Here is a 17,728-nt window from a genome sequence, read left to right as displayed (position 1 = left end):
CTGCTAAGAAGAATTGTTAAAATGCCAAGAAAAGCTTAATATAATTTGTCATATTTCAAGCTTCTACTTCACTTGTCAGTTTTCTAACCAAAAACCACAGAATATCACATTTTTCACAGTACCTTTCAGTAGGTTCTCACACTGTAATTGACAAAACTGACACTGCAAAACAACTACAATTTCATTTATTATCTTAAATGACACTGGGAACTGCTAGAAACTTTTCTGCAAAGAATTCCAAAAATTTGAAAATGATGCACTGTCAACTGATGAAATTTGTGCACAGGAATCCCTACTACCTCTCCTATCCCCTCTCTTAACATACATCATTTTGATTCACTGGTGTCTGAGGAAGATACACACTCTAAGATCCAATTTTACCCTATAAATTTCCACCACTCTATCATCCAAGGTATTGTAGTTTGACCATGCCCTGCCAATCATTGCTCTCACAGCACTATTTTTATGCATTGGTATATGAAACAACACAATTTGTGAATTGGCCCATGCACACTGGCTTCCTGTAAACCACAGTCCTAATATCCAAACCAAAACTCCTAACTAAAATGTCCAAGAAAGGCAGGATGCTATTCACCTCCATTTAGGAGGTGAATTGGATGGCTGCTGAAAAGCTGTTAAAATAAAGCAAAAGCTCACCTTCCCTACCTCAAGAATAACAGTGAATACATAATCCATATACCTTAATCATATACGTATTGGTACTGGAGAGGATACCAGCATGATAGTCTCAAAGGCCTCCATCAGAGTGTTGGTGACAAAACTAATGAGAATCCATAGCCATACCATGTACGTGTTCATATATTTGATTTTTGTACACCACAGTGATACTAAACAAACAAAGTCTCGCAGCACTACATACATCCAAAACAGTTAATGCAGATCTGGTATCCAAGGTGATATACCTGTTTAATGCTTTCTTTAAACAATCCACTGCATCACCAATTGGTACAGACATAAATAGATCCACCAAATCAAAAAAATACAAATGCTTCATCTTCCCCTATCTATCACCACTTATTGCACAATTCCTACAAAACTCCTACTGGTCTTTTGGAGTTTTGAGAGGCAACAAGGGAAAGCAATACTTTTGGTCTAATTATCAGCAATGACTCTTCATGCATTAAGAATCTTCAGACAAAGAAATCACTAGGCAGTTATCGTATTATATTGATGTGAGATTTTATTAAAGATATAACTATTGTCCAGAGTAAAGGAAAGAGATTTTGCTTTTGTTAAAGTGAATACAATGGTCTCAGATGCTGTTAAATTCTTTTCAGTGAGATGAGTTGGTGATGCTACCAATTTCAAATTCTAAATGGAAAGCATTAAGGGAAGTAATTATAGAAGCTATTAATCTTTTTATACCAACTAAAAGATATTGTTCATGGTTTATATCTAAATGGATGTCAGATGAACTGATGAGAATAGAAGAAAAATACATGTGATGATTATAAATTAGTAGGGCCATGGAATCTTATACATGCAAGCAAATACAAGCTAGTCTGCAGGTAAGCAAACTTCTGGCCATAATTATGAGAACATCCTTGGATTCAGGGGAAGTACATATAGATTGGAAATTTGGAGATGTCCAAATATTCACATAAGTGGGGGAAGGATATAAAAGGGCAAAATGAGTAATTACAGACCTCTAAGCTTGACTTCTGTTCCAGGGTAAATAATGGAGTCAGTGGTAAAAGTAGTACTGCAACATCATCGGACAAGAATGCATCCATACTGCACTTGCAGCATGGATTTCTTAAGGGGTGATCTTGTCTGACCAATATGATTAGCTACTATGATGCAAAAATAATTTTGACATCATACACTTAAATTTCAGTAAAGCTTCCAACACTGTTCCACATGAAAGATTGCTATGTAAATTGGAGTAGTGTGCCACTAGGGGGGGGGTCAGCAAATTTACTGCTGAATAAAAGGATGGTTGAGTGGCAGAAGACAGAGGGTGGGTAACCCCAGGGGCTCACATCTGGTGAGTATGGGCTTGGCAAACCCAGGGTCCTGAGCTGGATATCATCATCATTCATTTTCTTGGTGATTCCCTTCTACTTCTCTCTCTCTCTCTCTCTCTCTCTCTCTCTCTCTCTCTCTCTCTCTCTCTCTCTCTCTCTCTCTCTCTCTCTCTCTCTCATAGTAATTCAGAAATTTTTTTTTTCTGGCTTCCTTGCACCACATGGCTAATAATAATAATAATAATAAATGGGCACTGCCCTTCTTGAGCTAATGTTATCAATGAAGTTCCACAGGGTTCACTGCTGGGCCCATTTTTGTTTTCTATATTTTATTAATAACATTGATGAAAGCATATCAAGTAGAGATGAGTCAAAAATCATATATCTGTTATTTTATTCACTGTCATGGTTAACGATATGTGAAAAGTATCTGCTACAAAGTCACCATTTACTCATAATGAACACTACATCTTGGTATTCATTATCAAACAGAAGCATGTGCTGCCAGTCCAAAATTATCACTTATAACTCACAGTGATTAATCATTTGGAGATTGATTTTTTTAAACAGTTATTTAATTTTTGACCCAGTTTTGGACACTAGATTCAGTAATATTTATATGAAGTATAACCAATACCAGATTTGGTAACTATGAATACCAGTTACATGCATGCATAACTGGTAACATGCCTTACAATCCATAAGCATCACTCTAATTCTTAAAGGTAATTTTGTCCCTGATAAAATTAACTGAAGCTTTTAACAAGTGATCACAGCTGTCACCAATAAGAAGGAACCACCATTAAGCTCATCTCTAATATCAAGCTATTATTGTCTAAGTTTGCATATGACACAATGTTGGAAAGTTTAATGACAGGAATTTAGGTATGCCACTGTAAGAAGACCTGGGAAAAAACAGAAAGATGGGCTGAGAACTGGCAATTCAGGTTTAACACTGACAGCAGTAAGCCCAACATAACATACCAATTTGGTGGTAACTACATTCAAGTTGATGGAAAACAAAAGATGCATTTTGAGCAGTGCAGACAGGCTGCCAAGGCACCCCATAAGACTATGTCAATGATCTGTAGGAATTTTTCTGCCATGGGAAAGGAGGTGATTATTCCCCTTATGTGAAGCAGTGTGTAGGCATCATCATGAGTATTGCATAAGAGTATGAAAAACTCATTTTAAAAATTATGTGGATCTGTTAGAACACTTGCAGAGAAGAGCAACAAGATTAGTGAAGGACACAAAAAGGATAATCTTACCATGAAAGACTGCTGAAAATTGCAAAATCTGCAAACTATGCACACCTATAAGGAGACCTGAATGAAGTGTTTGAGGTTTTAAATGGAATGAGTAGAAAAATTGCTAATGGCATCCTTACTCTTTCTTGGACAACACATATAATGGCATATAAATTCAAAATTGAAAAAAAAAAAGGCCAGTTGCAGGATAGATGTGTGAAAATTTGTTTTCAGCCACAGAGTAATTGATTTTTCACACAAACCTCCATCATGGTGGAAGGTGGGCAGTTAGAATAAATTTAAGAAGAATTACACAAATTATTAGTGGGGATGGACAGATAAGGTGGTTAGGTTTTTTTTTGCCTTTGCTGCATCAGCTTGCTTCCTTACATCATTTGACACTACTTATATTAATATTAACAATGGCCATGCTGAGAAAACTACACCACCCCCATAGGCCTTGCAGAGTCTCTCAAATCTAGAATTAATACAGAAAGCTTTCATCATGAAATCCCTCCTTTTATGTCTTGGCAGAACTGCAGACACAAGAACATTTTCCCCTCTCTTGTAACAATATGGCCTTATATTTCATGATCAATTCATCAGCTTGATTAATATTTAAATCATTAGTCTCCACATGTATTAACCATGAATCCACTAGTACCATTATGAGCTAGTAAACTATATGTTCCTGTGGAGCCAAATTATTCTGTACTAATTGATCCACTTCTGGGACCATATTCAGAAATATATCACCCAACATAGCATCAGAGACTTGAGTCTTAAATGAGCCAACAGACTGAATATGCTCCCAGGCATCAGTGCTGCACTTCCTCAGAGTCTGAATCATGCTTAACAGTATGCTGAGTTTTAAATTCAGTTTGTCACACCCCCAAGATCTTGACAGTGTAACAACTGAATTACCACTGGCAATTCCACCATCAGTCACATCATTTAGCATTTATGACTAACTTTCATGGGTAAATCATAATCTCTTTTAAATAGAATTACAATAAAATTAAAATAAAAATAAAAATATCTAATTATAAATTCATTCAGAAAGGTATTGGTTAATTACTTTATATGTGTATAGCATAACATAAGTTTGAATTGTACTATTTAATACTACATAAAGTTCTACAAGAGAATTCTACTTGCAAAGCATATTTCCCCACCAAAATTACTGATAAGAAAGGCTCTTGTGAATATTAAGAATAATGAATGAATAATGAATAATAATGAATATTAAGAATATTTACATTTAACACTTTGCTGTTACCTCTAGTGAGGGGGGTAACTATTTTCCCCCTCTGAATTTGACAGAAGGATCATACTCCCCCACTATAAACACCACTAATTTTTCTTCGTATTCTCTAAATGATGACACAGTATTTTCTGTTCTCATTTTAATTCGCTAGTGCAAGATTTGACTGGTGCAAGATTTTATGTTTACCATACGAACTTTCCATAACTGCTGCTAGAGGCAATCTCTCTATTTGCTACTGAGCAGACTCTGTGTGCACATGCCAGTACTTGTTTAGTTAGTGTTAAGTGAAGAGAGTTTTTGTAGCTGCATGTCACTGATGATCGTTTTGAAGCAAGTATCATGCCAGACATACACATTGAACAGTGATATGTGATTCGTTATTATGTCAGACAGGGCTTAAATGCATCGGAAACAGTTAAAGAGATAAATGAAGTGTATGGTAACAAGTGTCTTGGTAGGACAGCTATATTCCAGTGTGACTGAACTTTCCAGTGTGAAGTGGTTTCTCCATCAAGACAATGCTAGACTCCATATGGCTAATATTGTGCAGGTTCTGCCACATCCCCCTTTCTCATCGGATTTAGCTCTGTGTGATTTCTTCCTATTTCCACGTCTGAAGAAGGCTAAAAGGAAAGTGCTTCGTTACCAGCACAACGATGTTCGCAGAAGCACAATGAAAGCACGTCACAATCTTTCGAAAAATGGCTTTCAAGAAGTATATAATGCATGGGTACGATGGCGGCAAAAGTGTGTATAGTTCAAGGGAGAGTATTTTGAGAAGGAGAAATCTACAGAAGATTCAGATGATGACAATTAAGAAAAGATATTGCACCAGTCTACAAATTAAATGATCACGCTTTGTATAAAAAAAAATTACGCTGCACAATACATTCAATACACTCAAAAACACAAACTCTGCTTATTCTTTATAGAATTACAAATATAATTGTTTACAATATAATAACAATCTACAGCCACAAGAACAAACTATAAAAGCACTTCAATGGGATCAGGAGAGTAAGAAATGTGATATTCTTGCAGATTCTCACCAATTTCCTGTTTGGACCATGTCAGCAAGAATATCACATGTACCACTATAAGAGCCATAATCTCATCATGAAATTCTAATTCTCTATCCACATGATACCGCTGATGGGAGGATTAAAATAGTGAGGCCCATTCAACAGCATTTTCAAGGGCTTAATGCCATTATAATATACAGAATATTTCACAGGACAGTTTATGCCAAGATTACATAATAATAATAAAAGCTTAACAGAATACCTATATAAAAAAGGAAAGTCAACAAACAACAAAACATACCATAATCAGTGTTTTCAGGTTCCCAGCAGTTGGAAGGCCAAAAATATGGAGTCTGTTTAGAAAAGAAAATATATGAATTAAAAATTATACTTAAAATGAACATTTAATGGCCAGTATAATAATCAAATTATTTTGCTTTTCATTTGTGACTTTTTTTTCAAACACAATTTATTTAAATACAAGTAGTAGATACATTTGTCCTCTATGAGTAGTGTGGCTTTATGAGAGAGAGAGAGAGAGAGAGAGAGAGAGAGAGAGAGAGAGAGAGAGAGATAAAATTAATATAATGCTTTAAGTATTTAAAATGAAAATCATTAACAACAAATAAGGGAAAAAAACTCTCACAGAGGTAACAGCTAATTGAGCTGGCTTAACATCAACATAGAGGGCTCATTCTCAAACAGACAAAAGAAGCAGACTTTTTAGCAGTAGCATTAGTAAAGGTATATGATGCAAGAAAGCAAGCTTATGCAGCATCGGCCAGAAAAAAAAAAAAAAAAAAGAAAGAAAAACCTTCTCATTTCTCCCATCCACTCGCTCCAAATGTTTGTCTAGTTCTGCCTTGAATCTGTTTAAGCTATCAACTTCTTCAATGACAGATGGAAGTTTTTTCCTGTAATCAACCACCCGCTGGCTAAAGGCAAACTTCTGCACATCTATCCTGTAACTGTCTTTCCTCAATTTGAATTTGTGCCCTCTCAGGTGATTATTCTGAGCAAGAGGAAGTATCCCATCAGCATTGAGCATGGTCAAACCATTCAAGGCCTAATACACCTCAATCAGATCACCTAGCAGGTGCCTAGTCTCCAGACACTGTAATTTGTAAAATTTAAGCCTTTCTTCATAAGCGCAACCTTTTGTTCCATTCACTAATCTTGTAGCCCTTTTCTGTACTCGTTCCAGCAGTTCTACATCCTTCTTAAAATGAGGCCTCCAGACCTGTATACAGTACTCAAGTTGTGGCCTCACCATTGCCTTATACAAGGGGATAATCACCTTCTTATCCCTGTAGAAAAATTCCTGTATATCACTGACAAAACACCATGAGGTACTCTTGCAGACCATCTGCACTGCTCAGAAAACTTCATATCTGACTGCACAATTATCCCAGGTCCTTTTCATTCTCTACCACTGTCAGTGTAATAACACACAGTTGATATGTTACTCTAGGGTTACCGCTTCCCATATGTACTTTACATTTATCAATGTTAAAGTTCAGCTTCCACCTCTCAGCCCATCTACGCAACTTTTCTAGATTCTGTTGCAGTAGTGTACTGTCATCAGTGTCATTAACAACCCTGCCAACCTTCATATTGTCTGAAAACTTAAACATTAAGCCTGATATACCATCATCATTATTATTGTTGTTATTGCTCTTATATTATTTCTCCCTGATTGGGGCATTCCACTCCATGATGGGTACTGCTACCAAGTACACAGGGTGGTTGTAATGTCTGGTGTTACTGTCGGTTGAGGAAATCTCTGACTATCCTACAGGTGTTCAGGATTGTGACTTTCTGGAGTTCTTTGTAGGGGTTCTCTGGGAGACCTATTGCTGCTAGGCCACTATGGAGTCTTTGGTACCATACTGTTGGTTGATGCCACATCTCCTTGATCTCATGTCTCAGGTTCGTGTACTTCCTAATTTTTTCCTCATGGATTTTCTGGATATTGCTAGTGTTCGGCACCGCTATGTCAATCAGGTAGGTAGCCTTTTCCATCTTGTCCGGTCTGTTGCACGGGATGGTTTTATCCATTATTATGACGCAGTCCCCATTACAGCTTGTGGGTTTGGGTCTCTAGTACTGCCTGGGTTTGTACTTGTAGTATGGTACACTTTCTTTGGTCAACTGGTATTTCCTCGCTAGCTTCTGATGTATTATCCTGGCTATCTGGTCATGTCTATGAGTGTACTCAGTCTGGGTGACCACCTTGCACCCTGCAGTGATGTGTTGGATTGTTTCTGAGGCCAGGTGGCATTGTTAACATGTGTCATCTGACATTCTGGGCTCCTTTGCGATGTATTTTCTATAGTTTCTGGTGTTGATTACCTGGGTCTTGGATGGCCAGCATGAATCCTTCTGTCTCAGGGAAGAGCGTCCTGCTTGTGAGCCATGCATTTGAAGCAATGTTATCGATGTGATCTTGATGGAGGTCATTGCAGTGTCTGCCACGGAGTGTCTTCTTTGCCCATCTTTCTAACTTCGATTCTTGTACCGTCTGGGCGGGAAGGGTTTCCTCGCTTAGGTTGAGTGGGGTATATCACTTGCTCATCTATCTTCCTTATGGCCTGGTGGAGTGGTACTGTGTTGTTCTCGAAGTAATCCTTCAGGTTAACTATCGCTGTTTTCTGTTGTTTTATCAGGTCTATCAGGCCCCTTCCTCCCTCTTTCTGAGGTATTGTTATTCTCTCCACTGCTGACTCTTGGTCATCACTGTCCTTGTCTTTCACATGATGATGATGATAATAATAATAATAATTATTATTATTATTACTCTTATATTATTTCTCCCTGATTGGGGGTTCCACCTCGTGACGGGTATTGCTACCAAGTACACAGGGTGGTTGTTGTTATGTCTGGTGTTACTGTTGGTCGAGGAACTCTGACAATCCTACAGGTGTTCAGGATTGTGACTTTCTGGAGTTTCTTGTAGGTGTTCGCTGAGAGACCTATTGCTGCTAGGCTGCTATGTACGGTCTTTGGCACCATCCTGTCAACCACCATACTGGTGGTTGACACGATGATCAGGATGGTCGTTACTTGTTGCATATGCCACATCTCTTTGATCTTCTGTCTTAGGTTCGTGTACTTCCTGATTTTTTCCCCATGCGTTTTCTGCAGGTTGCCAGTGTTGGGTACCGCTATGTCAATCAGATAGGTAGCCTTTTCCTTTATGTCCACAAGGATTATGTCCGCTCTGTTGTGTGGGATTGTCCTATCTGTTATTATGGCACGGTCCCAGTACAGCTTGTGAATTGGGGTCTCTAGTACTGCTTAGGGTTCGTACTTGTAGTACGGTACACTTTCTTCGATCAACTGATATTTCCTTGCAGCTTCTGATGTATTATCCTGGCTACCTGGTCATGTCTATGAGTGTACTCAGTCTGCATTATCATTTTGCATCCTGCACAGTGATGTGTTGGATTGTTTCTGAGGCCAGGTACAATCGTCGACTTATTATTATTATTAGCTATATGGCACAGGGAAGCCTGAGGCTTATGCTGCACCAACCAAAAAAAAAAAAAAATTCCAGAGTTATCCTGAGAGAGAAAGAGGGGTGGAGAGAGAGAGTCAAAAGTAGAAGGGAATCAGTAAGCAAGAGAAGAATGATGATATCCAGCTCAGGACTCTAGGTGTGCCAAGCCCATACTCACCAAATGTGAGCCCCTGGGTTTAATATCATTACTAAATACAGAGATCAGCAATGGACCAAACACTGAACCTTGGGGACTCCACTAATAACATTAGTCCACGAAGAGCAGTGTCCATTGATTACCACTCTCTGTCTTCTCCCACTCAACCATCGCTTTATCCATGGCAGCAATTTGCCTCCAATGCCACGCTGCTCACATTTGTGCAGCAGTCTTCCATGTGCAACAGTATCAAAAGATTTTCTAAGATCCAAATATATAATATCAAAGTTATTCCCTGCATCCAATTCCTTTGTGACCACATCATAGTATTCAATCAAATTGGTTAGACAAGACTTCCCCTTAACAAACCCTTGCTGTGTCCGAGCTATAACTGAAGTCTTGTCTAGATGATCCTGCAGTGCTTTAACCACTGCCTCCATTGATTTCCCTGGAACAGAAGTTAAACTAACAGGTCTGTAATTACTTGTGTCGCCCTTTGATCCTCCTTTGTGAATTGGGGTAACATTTGCACATCTCCAGTCTGGGTACCTTCCCCGAGTCCAAGAAAACTCTCATAATTATGACTAAGAGTTTTCTTACTTCCTTTTCTGCCTCCTTTAATATAACTGGATAGATCTCATCCACCCCAGGTGCCTTTCTTATGTTTACCTTCAATAATTTCTCCTCCACTTTGCTCTCAGTTGTTACAAAATCATCTAGCTCACTGCCAGAGTTTAATATACTTCTGGCATTCACCTCCCTGAATAACTCCTTGTGTGAATTTAGATGCAAAATACTCATTTAGTTTTTTAGCTACCTGAGCAGAATCATCAACAGTTGAACTATCGATATCAAGTGGACCAATTTGATTCAAACCCTTCCTTCTAGAGTTCACATAAAGAACTCTTTGCTGTTTTTCTTTGCATCATTTGCCAAAGATTTCTCATAATCTGCCTTTGCCTGCCTAATCTCGTTTGTGACCTGGTTACAGAACAGCATAGGCTTCCATGTCACCCATTAATTTATATGTATCCCGTGCATTTTTCTTCTCTGCCACATGTCTCATTAGTTCATGTGACATCCATTTAGGCCTAAACCTTAAATAATATTTCTAAGTTGGTATGAAAAGCCTAGTAGCTTCCAAGATTAATTCTTTGAATGCTTCCCATTTTAAATTTTCTGTTGGTAACATCATCAGTTAGCCCCACCGTATAGAATTTAAAAACTGTCTCAGACCACCGTAGTCACCTTTACGAAAGCAAAAACCCTTCCCTTTACCCATGATGGTAGTTACCTCTTTGAGTAAATCCCACTTCAGCACACTGTGTTCACTGCTCTCTAGTGGTTCCTTTATCTGCAGATTCTTAATGCATGAAGTATCACTACTGATAATCAGATCAAGAATCATAATTTTTCTAGATTGTGTTGCAGCAGTTTAACATGATTACTGTCATTAACCCTGCTGCTGACCTTTGTATCATCTACAAACTTGGGCATTAAGACTGATATTCCTTCAATATTATTAATAATTATTGAAAACTCCCTCTAGTTGCCTCCCGAACATGCTGCTATAGAAAACAATCATCCAATATATCCACAAAAGGCTTTTTAGTCTGTGACTGACCAACCTACGAATTCCAGTTAATATCTAGGAAATTAAAATCCTCCATTATAAGACAATCTGATTTACTGGCCCACTCTATTTCTCTGTATAGTCGTTTATTATACTCATCAGAGTCATTAGGCCTATAACACGTTCCTACTCTCAATTTTTCTTTCCCAGTGCTTACGACACACCAAACTGACTCGACGCTGCTCTGTCCACCCATGTCGACTGGCTGTACTTGAAGGAACAGTTGAATTATGAAAGATGAGAGCCATAACTGAGAATTTCTTTTCCATGCCTCTGATCAACAGTAAATTTGTTCAGGTCATTATCAAGATTCTGTGCCTCTTTAAACATCTGTTTGAGGTTACCTGTATGATGTTTGAGGAGGAAAGCATATAATTTGTATTTTCTTATCTACTTGGTGTTGTTGTAGTTTTTTATTTTGTCAGTGCAGCAAAAACTTGTGGCTTCTTTGCAATATATGGAAAATACTATTATTATCTAATGAGGCAGAAATGTGTCTCAAAGATGGAGCCTGTTTGAATGCAGGCAGAACTCTGGACTGGTCCTTAGAGCAGCAGGAGGGATCCTCTGCCATATGTTGATTAGGTCGGTGGTGCAGATCTGAGCTGGAAGATTGTGTTTTTTGTTGGCCCTCTTCAAGAGCCAGAATTCTGCAGTGAAGAGCGGTTCAATTGGAGCCAAGGTTTCTGCTGCAGGAACAAAGGTGGAAAGATGACTGTTCTAATATACCTCATGGTTGTCATTTTATCAGTGACATATAGGAGTTGTTTCTTTGCTTTCTATCCGCCTTGAAGTATGTGTGGGTAGCATCTCTAAGTGGGCATTAAAGCAGAGTTTGAAGTCAAGCACAACCCTCAGATATCTATGACCAGATACATTGGGATGGATGAATGGATTTTTCTTTGGTAAATATATCATGAATTTGGACTTTGCAGATTGATTTTTATTCCAAACTGGCAAAGGTAAGATGCAACTGTGGAGAGTGTATTGTTGATTTCCATTTGTGTCAGGTCCAGATCTTGATGCAGGTAAATGAGGGGAATATTTTTATATAATTAGTTGGTGTTGTATTTGGGAGCTTTGGCACAAGGGCTTTTTCAGCCATAATGGCCCTCTTCATGATTTACTTATGACTAATTCTATGTAATTACGATCAGAGACAATTATACAAATTCATGCATTCCAAATAGTTAAACAGTTCTTCAAAATTTGCATCATTGCCAAAAATATGTGATAAAGTTAAGGGTTTGTGCAAGTTGGGTAGGGCGCTAAAGCTGGATTTTTGGATACTTGATTTGGGGACATTCAATGAGAATATACTTTATTATTTTCTGGCAAAGGAAACACTGAGGAGGGTTCTCTCCCATAAGCAAATACAGATGAATTGGATGGGAATGATCGATGTGAAGTCTTGTCAGAATGACTTCTTCTTGCCTGCTTCTCCTGAAATTAGATGCCCACAGCTGTGGCTATTTTTTTTATCTGCAGCAGTTTATTATTGATTTGAGTTTGCCAGAGTTGAGACCATTGTTTCCTACATGTTGTTTTAATAATGGATCTGTAATCAGTCAAATCAGACTGTCATTTTCCTGTGACAGAAATGATCCAATGTCGGGATGTTTAGCAGCAGCATCTGACATGGCAGGGGATCCAGCAGAAGGTAACCTTCTGGTTCGCTGTTTGATAGTGACATAATTTAGATTGGATCTCTTTAAAAATGGGATGAGAAGGAGAAAAAGTAGATTGGATGAGAGTGATTTCACTTAAGGAGTCTGTATATATCAGAGATTTCTCAATATGGTGGTTGTTTATGTTATCTAGGGCTAGTTTTATTGCGACCAATTCTGCATTCAGTAGGAAGAGACAGCTACTGAGAAGGTGGAAGAAACTGCTGCAGCGCCTACAGCTGATTTTTTTGGAGCCATCAGTACTTTCACTGAGTTTTCCAAGGAATATGCTTTATGTAACTGTTGAAAGTTGCTGTTTGCTAGGGAGGATTTTCCCCATCTTATAAATTGTCACAATGAGGTGAGAATTGAGTCTAGGGAAGTTTGGGAGTAGCAATGTCTCGGAAGATATCTGGAAGTTTAATGTCCCAACTGGGCATGAACTCTTGCAATTGAAGCTCTGCAGAGTGGTTTGCATTAGGTTTATTGTGGTACAGCATGGTATATTGAAGATTAAACAGTTACTGAAAGCTAGGATGGGATGTAATACTTTTAATCTTTGCTGCATAGTTACACAATAAGGATCTTTTCCTGAGAAGGTGGAAGAAATATAGAGGGGTTTCATTTGCCTCAATGGACCAGAGATGTTCTGAAGGCTCCCACAGCTATCTTAAGGGCACTATGCTGGATGGTGTTCAGCCATAATAGAGAACCTTTCCTAGCGGTGTCGTAGACAGGTGATCCATAATCCAAGCGTGACCTTATTAAGGTTCTATAAGGAGAGAACTTCTATCAGTACCCCAGGACAGAGTAGAGATGGTGCTTAGGATGTTCAGTTTTTTTTAAGGCAAGTCATCCAAAGATAAACTGTATGAGTAGCAAAATTACGTTTATTATCTAAATATAATCCCAATAGACAGAAATTGTTAGTAACAGGAATCAGGCTGGTTTTTAAATATTTTTATGGATCTAGATGTAGTTTGTGTTTTCTACAGAAATAAACTGCAGTGGATATCTTTTCTGCTAGAGAATAACCATTCCATAGCGCCCATGATTCTATTTTAGCTAAGGAAATTTGAAGTTGTCTTTCGATAGTGTTCAGAGTTTGGGATTGACAAGAGATAATGAGGTTGCCAGCAACCTCATTATCTACCATATTTGGTTCTACCATATTTGGTACATCCCATATCATGTTTGTAAATTCTTACTACAAATAATGTTGCACTGAGAATGGAACCTTGCAGTACACCCTCCTCTTGTTCAAATGGTTTGGATAAATTGTTCATGTATCTAACCTGAAACATTCTGTGGTCTAGGAAGTTTTGTACAAATTAGGGTAACTAACCTCTCAAGCCAAAAGAATGAAGGTCTTGAAGAACACCATATCACCAGGTGGTATCAAAGCCTTTCTTGATATCGAGATTAATCATGACTGACTGGATATTGTCTTCTTATGAAGGCATTGCAGATGTTGCTTCTGCTTTTATCATCACATCTAACATGGACTGATTCTTTTGAAACCCATACTGGTTACTGTTTAGCAAGTTTTTAGTTTCCAGGAATCACATTAGCCATCTGTGAACCATTTTTTTCAGGACTTTGCTGAACAACTAGTCAGAGAAATTGGCCTGTAGTTATGTGAAAGGTACGATCCTTTCCTGGCTTTGAGAAGACTAAGACAATTGAGTGATGGCAAGAGTTTGGTTAAGTATTTTCAAAAAATATTTGATTGTAATATTTTAACAGTGTTCCTTTTGCTCTATTGTTTAGTTGTTTTAACATTACATAGTAGATCTCATCTCGACAGGCAGCACTACTGGATGTTTTGAGAGACCCTAAAAGTCATGTTAATGTGAATGGCTGGTTGTATGGGTGTGTGAAACTATCAGAGAAATATTGATCTTATGCTGTTCTACAGACTCTTTAATTTGCTGAAAGATTGGGTTGCAGGTGAATACTGCCGATATACTGACAAATGATTTGGCTAAGGCATTTGCTATTTCTCCCCGGGGAGGATAACTCCTTCCCAGTTTAGTATTGAAGCTGGGGAATGCACATATTTGTTTGTATTTTCCTCCAGATCAGTCTAGTGTCCGTGTACTTATTTATACTTGAAGAAAAGCTAATCCAGGCATCTTTTTTTGCTTTCCTTCTTATTTGGTAGAACTTGGATTTCAGGTATGGGTTAAGCGCAATCAGTGGAGAGATAACAGCTAAAAATAGAAGGCCAGAGAAGACTCCTCCATGCGAGACTCCAGTAGTGATGGATTTTGCAAAGTTGCGATGCTCTGTATGAAGCTTAGCTACTCTTGCAGAAGAGAAGAGAGGAAGTAGAGCACATCTCATCTGATCTGACAGTGGCATTTTAAGAGGGTGAGAATTTAGTTTATTTGATCAAAGTCATAGACAGTACTTGGTTTTCCTCAAATGCTGACAAGATGGCATTTGTAGTGGCCAGCAAGTTGGTAATTGTTGATCTGTGTGGAATGGAGTACCGGATTTGGGCAGTATCTGCTTAATGAGAATAGGGAGTAGAACTTCCTCCAGAAGCTTCAACAGGCTAAAAGAGTTGGAGATGGGATGTTTAAGTTGCAATGGGGACTGCACTTCGGCTGTAGATCTAACAAGGTAGTTGTTCCACTGCTGTGAGAAAATTCGATTTGAGAGAAGCTGATTAAAAAGTGTTAAAAGTGGCTGTATAACGTATGGATTGAGGCATTTTAGCATGAATTGGGGAACTCCATCATCAGTTGCTCTTTCGTGATAATTATGGCATTCAACATGTCATGCTGAGGCTCTGCAAGAAGAACCAGATCAGTATTTGGAGCAGAGTTACAGACCTGGTGATGAAATCAAGACACAATTCTGGGTCAAGCTGCCAAAGAAAGTCCAGATTCCCTTTCTCCCTTTAGCCAGATTTCTATTAACACACATTTTGATTGCCTGAGATTTCAGGCTTTGAAATGAGCGAGCCTAAGCTCTTAAATAAGTAATGTGATCACTTACATTTTGTATTCATTTCCATGCTTGGTGGAGCTGCTGCTTCAACTGGAAATGCCTTTTAAGTTCTGGGTTATACTAGAATGTAGTGTATAGAATGATTGTGATCCTTTTAGAAGCAGCATATTTGGCAACCATGTTTATCCGGTTTGTGAGAATATTCACAGCCAATTTTGGGTCACAAGTCTCTAACACCTCCAAAGGGGTGAGTGAGGTAACTCTCATGCCTTTATCCACATCAAGCAAGTAGGGATTAGTGATGCCAACCTTTTTCACTGCTTCTCTGGTTCCTGGCTTGGGGGTTGGTAGGTATACAAGCACTTTTATTGACATGTGATTCAAGTGAAATGAAGTTTCTGTGGTGAAGAAAGTGCTGGAGATTGAGGTAAGGACAAGATCTAAGGGGTTATTTCTGCTTGTTGATACTTCATTAATTAGTTTTAGGTTAACACAGCTAAGGTGTGCAAGAAGATTCTTTTTCAGGTGAGACAGATGTTCAGGAAGTTAAAGTCACTACTGCAGATCAAGTGAGAAGCTATGGGATGCAACTGATTAATCATCCAGTTGGAGACTTCTACGATGGTTTGTTAAGAGAATATTTGGGTGTGGGGTGATATAAATCACCCACATACATTTAACTTCAGGAATATTGTGCTTCAACATGATGAAAGTTTCTTCATAATTGGGTGAGTCGGCAGATTTAGTATACATTAGCTTGAATGCTGACATCTTGTAAAATATTGCAGTGTCGCTAACTTTGTTCAATACAAGATGTGAATAAGATGCCAAAACTGGTAGGAGCGGCTGCCTAATCATCATCAAGCCAGGTTTTAATGATGCTGAGGTGATCAATATACCTTGGGAGCATAATTTGGTGTCAAACTTGTTCATTAGACTACACACATTCTGATATAACATGGTGCACACGGTTGCCTGGTTCTGATAACTCTCAAATCTGAGCTTATTTTCTGAGTTAGATTTGAAATCGGTGATTTCTGTCTCACAAATTTTGGATAAGTTTTCATACTAGTTGAGCAGAACATTCAGCAGACATTCAGCAGAACCTTTGAGCAGACATTCAGCTGTTGGATTGATGTGGATGTAGTATATTATAACCTCTCCCGTTATTGCAGACTGGGCCACGGTTGCTGGATTTCCTAACAGCCAGTATAGCACCTGGTTCTGAGGGAAGGATCCAAAGTATCAGGTTGTGCTGTATTTCAAACCTCTTTCTTGTTGAGGTCTTGTTCTTAGAATCATCAGCCATGTCCATTTGTGTAGTTTTTTTTTTTACCTTCCCAGTGACCTCTTCATATCGTCTATGGTTTTAGTGCTTTCCTCTAGTCTCACAACAGACATCCTCTTTCCCTCTATAACTGTGTGTGCTGAACTGCATTTTAACTTCATCATCTTGATCCATTTTATATTGATATCTTTCTGTTTTATCATCACTATACATTTGCCTTTCTCAACTGAATCCACCAAATTTGATACACTGCCCCATCCCCCGGGCATGACCAAATACCTAAAATCTCCATGGAGATGCCTCTTCTAAGACAGTACCTCAAGCCTGCACAGATTACCAATAAATCCACAGGCATCTTCCCAGATATTGTATTCAGAGAGTCAGTAGAAATAGTATGGCAGGCTCTGGTGATACCTAGAAGAGCGAACCTTTGAGCAGACATTAAATGCTTTCTAATTACAACATTAATCATGTTATGATACCAAGCTCCAGCAGCATGTGTGATAATGGGGACAAATACACATCATATAATTTAATGATCATCCTTTGATTCCCCATTTCACCCTTATTACACTGTGGAGTTTGGCATAAAGGAGTTTAATTTTTTGTTTTAGATATATAACATGTTTCATAAAAAAACAAGCGCTCTTCCAGACAAACACCAAGGTACCTTGGGGATGGTACACACATATTCCTCAAAGAGACACCTCTGCTATGAACAATGGAAGGCCTCGTCCTGCTTAGCCTTCCCTTCAGAAACATAGTAACAGTTTTGTCTTTAGAAATATTAAGCTTGTGCAAGGTACTCCAATCCAACAGATCCTGTAACAGGATACTGGCCCTATCAGACCTGACATGGAGTCACCAAGATTACCGCGTTATCTCTCCTGGAGTTATCGAGAAACAGCAAAACTAAATCATCAGCATAGGTGATGATTTAGTTTTACCTGTGAGTCCCCCATGTCACGCTCTAAAAATTCATCTAAAACCATATTCCAC

At 38.5% G+C, this 17,728-nt stretch overlaps 1 protein-coding gene across 5 annotated transcripts in view; it reads right to left on the bottom strand.

The window, feature by feature from the left end:
* The window catches only part of LOC150084661 (regulator of G protein signaling 7-like), a 759,190-nt gene that overhangs the window by 443,313 nt on the left and 298,149 nt on the right, over positions 1–17,728 (bottom strand). For all 5 annotated transcript variants that reach the window (XR_016547071.1, XM_090375401.1, XM_090375402.1 and 2 more), the window contains exon 5: positions 5,829–5,880. Coding sequence is in view for 4 of the 5 variants with exons in the window: in XM_090375401.1 (XP_090231527.1) it covers positions 5,829–5,880 (52 nt within the window). In the remaining variant the exon portion in view is untranslated. The remainder of the gene's footprint in view (positions 1–5,828; positions 5,881–17,728) is intronic.

The sequence above is a fragment of the Mastigoproctus giganteus genome, chromosome 6 (assembly GCF_048544385.1).
Source record: "Mastigoproctus giganteus isolate SK-2022 chromosome 6, ASM4854438v1, whole genome shotgun sequence".
NCBI lineage: Eukaryota > Metazoa > Arthropoda > Arachnida > Uropygi > Thelyphonidae > Mastigoproctus > Mastigoproctus giganteus.
The sequence above is the reverse complement of the archived record's forward strand: the minus strand, read 5'-3'. Positions and strand labels throughout refer to the sequence as shown.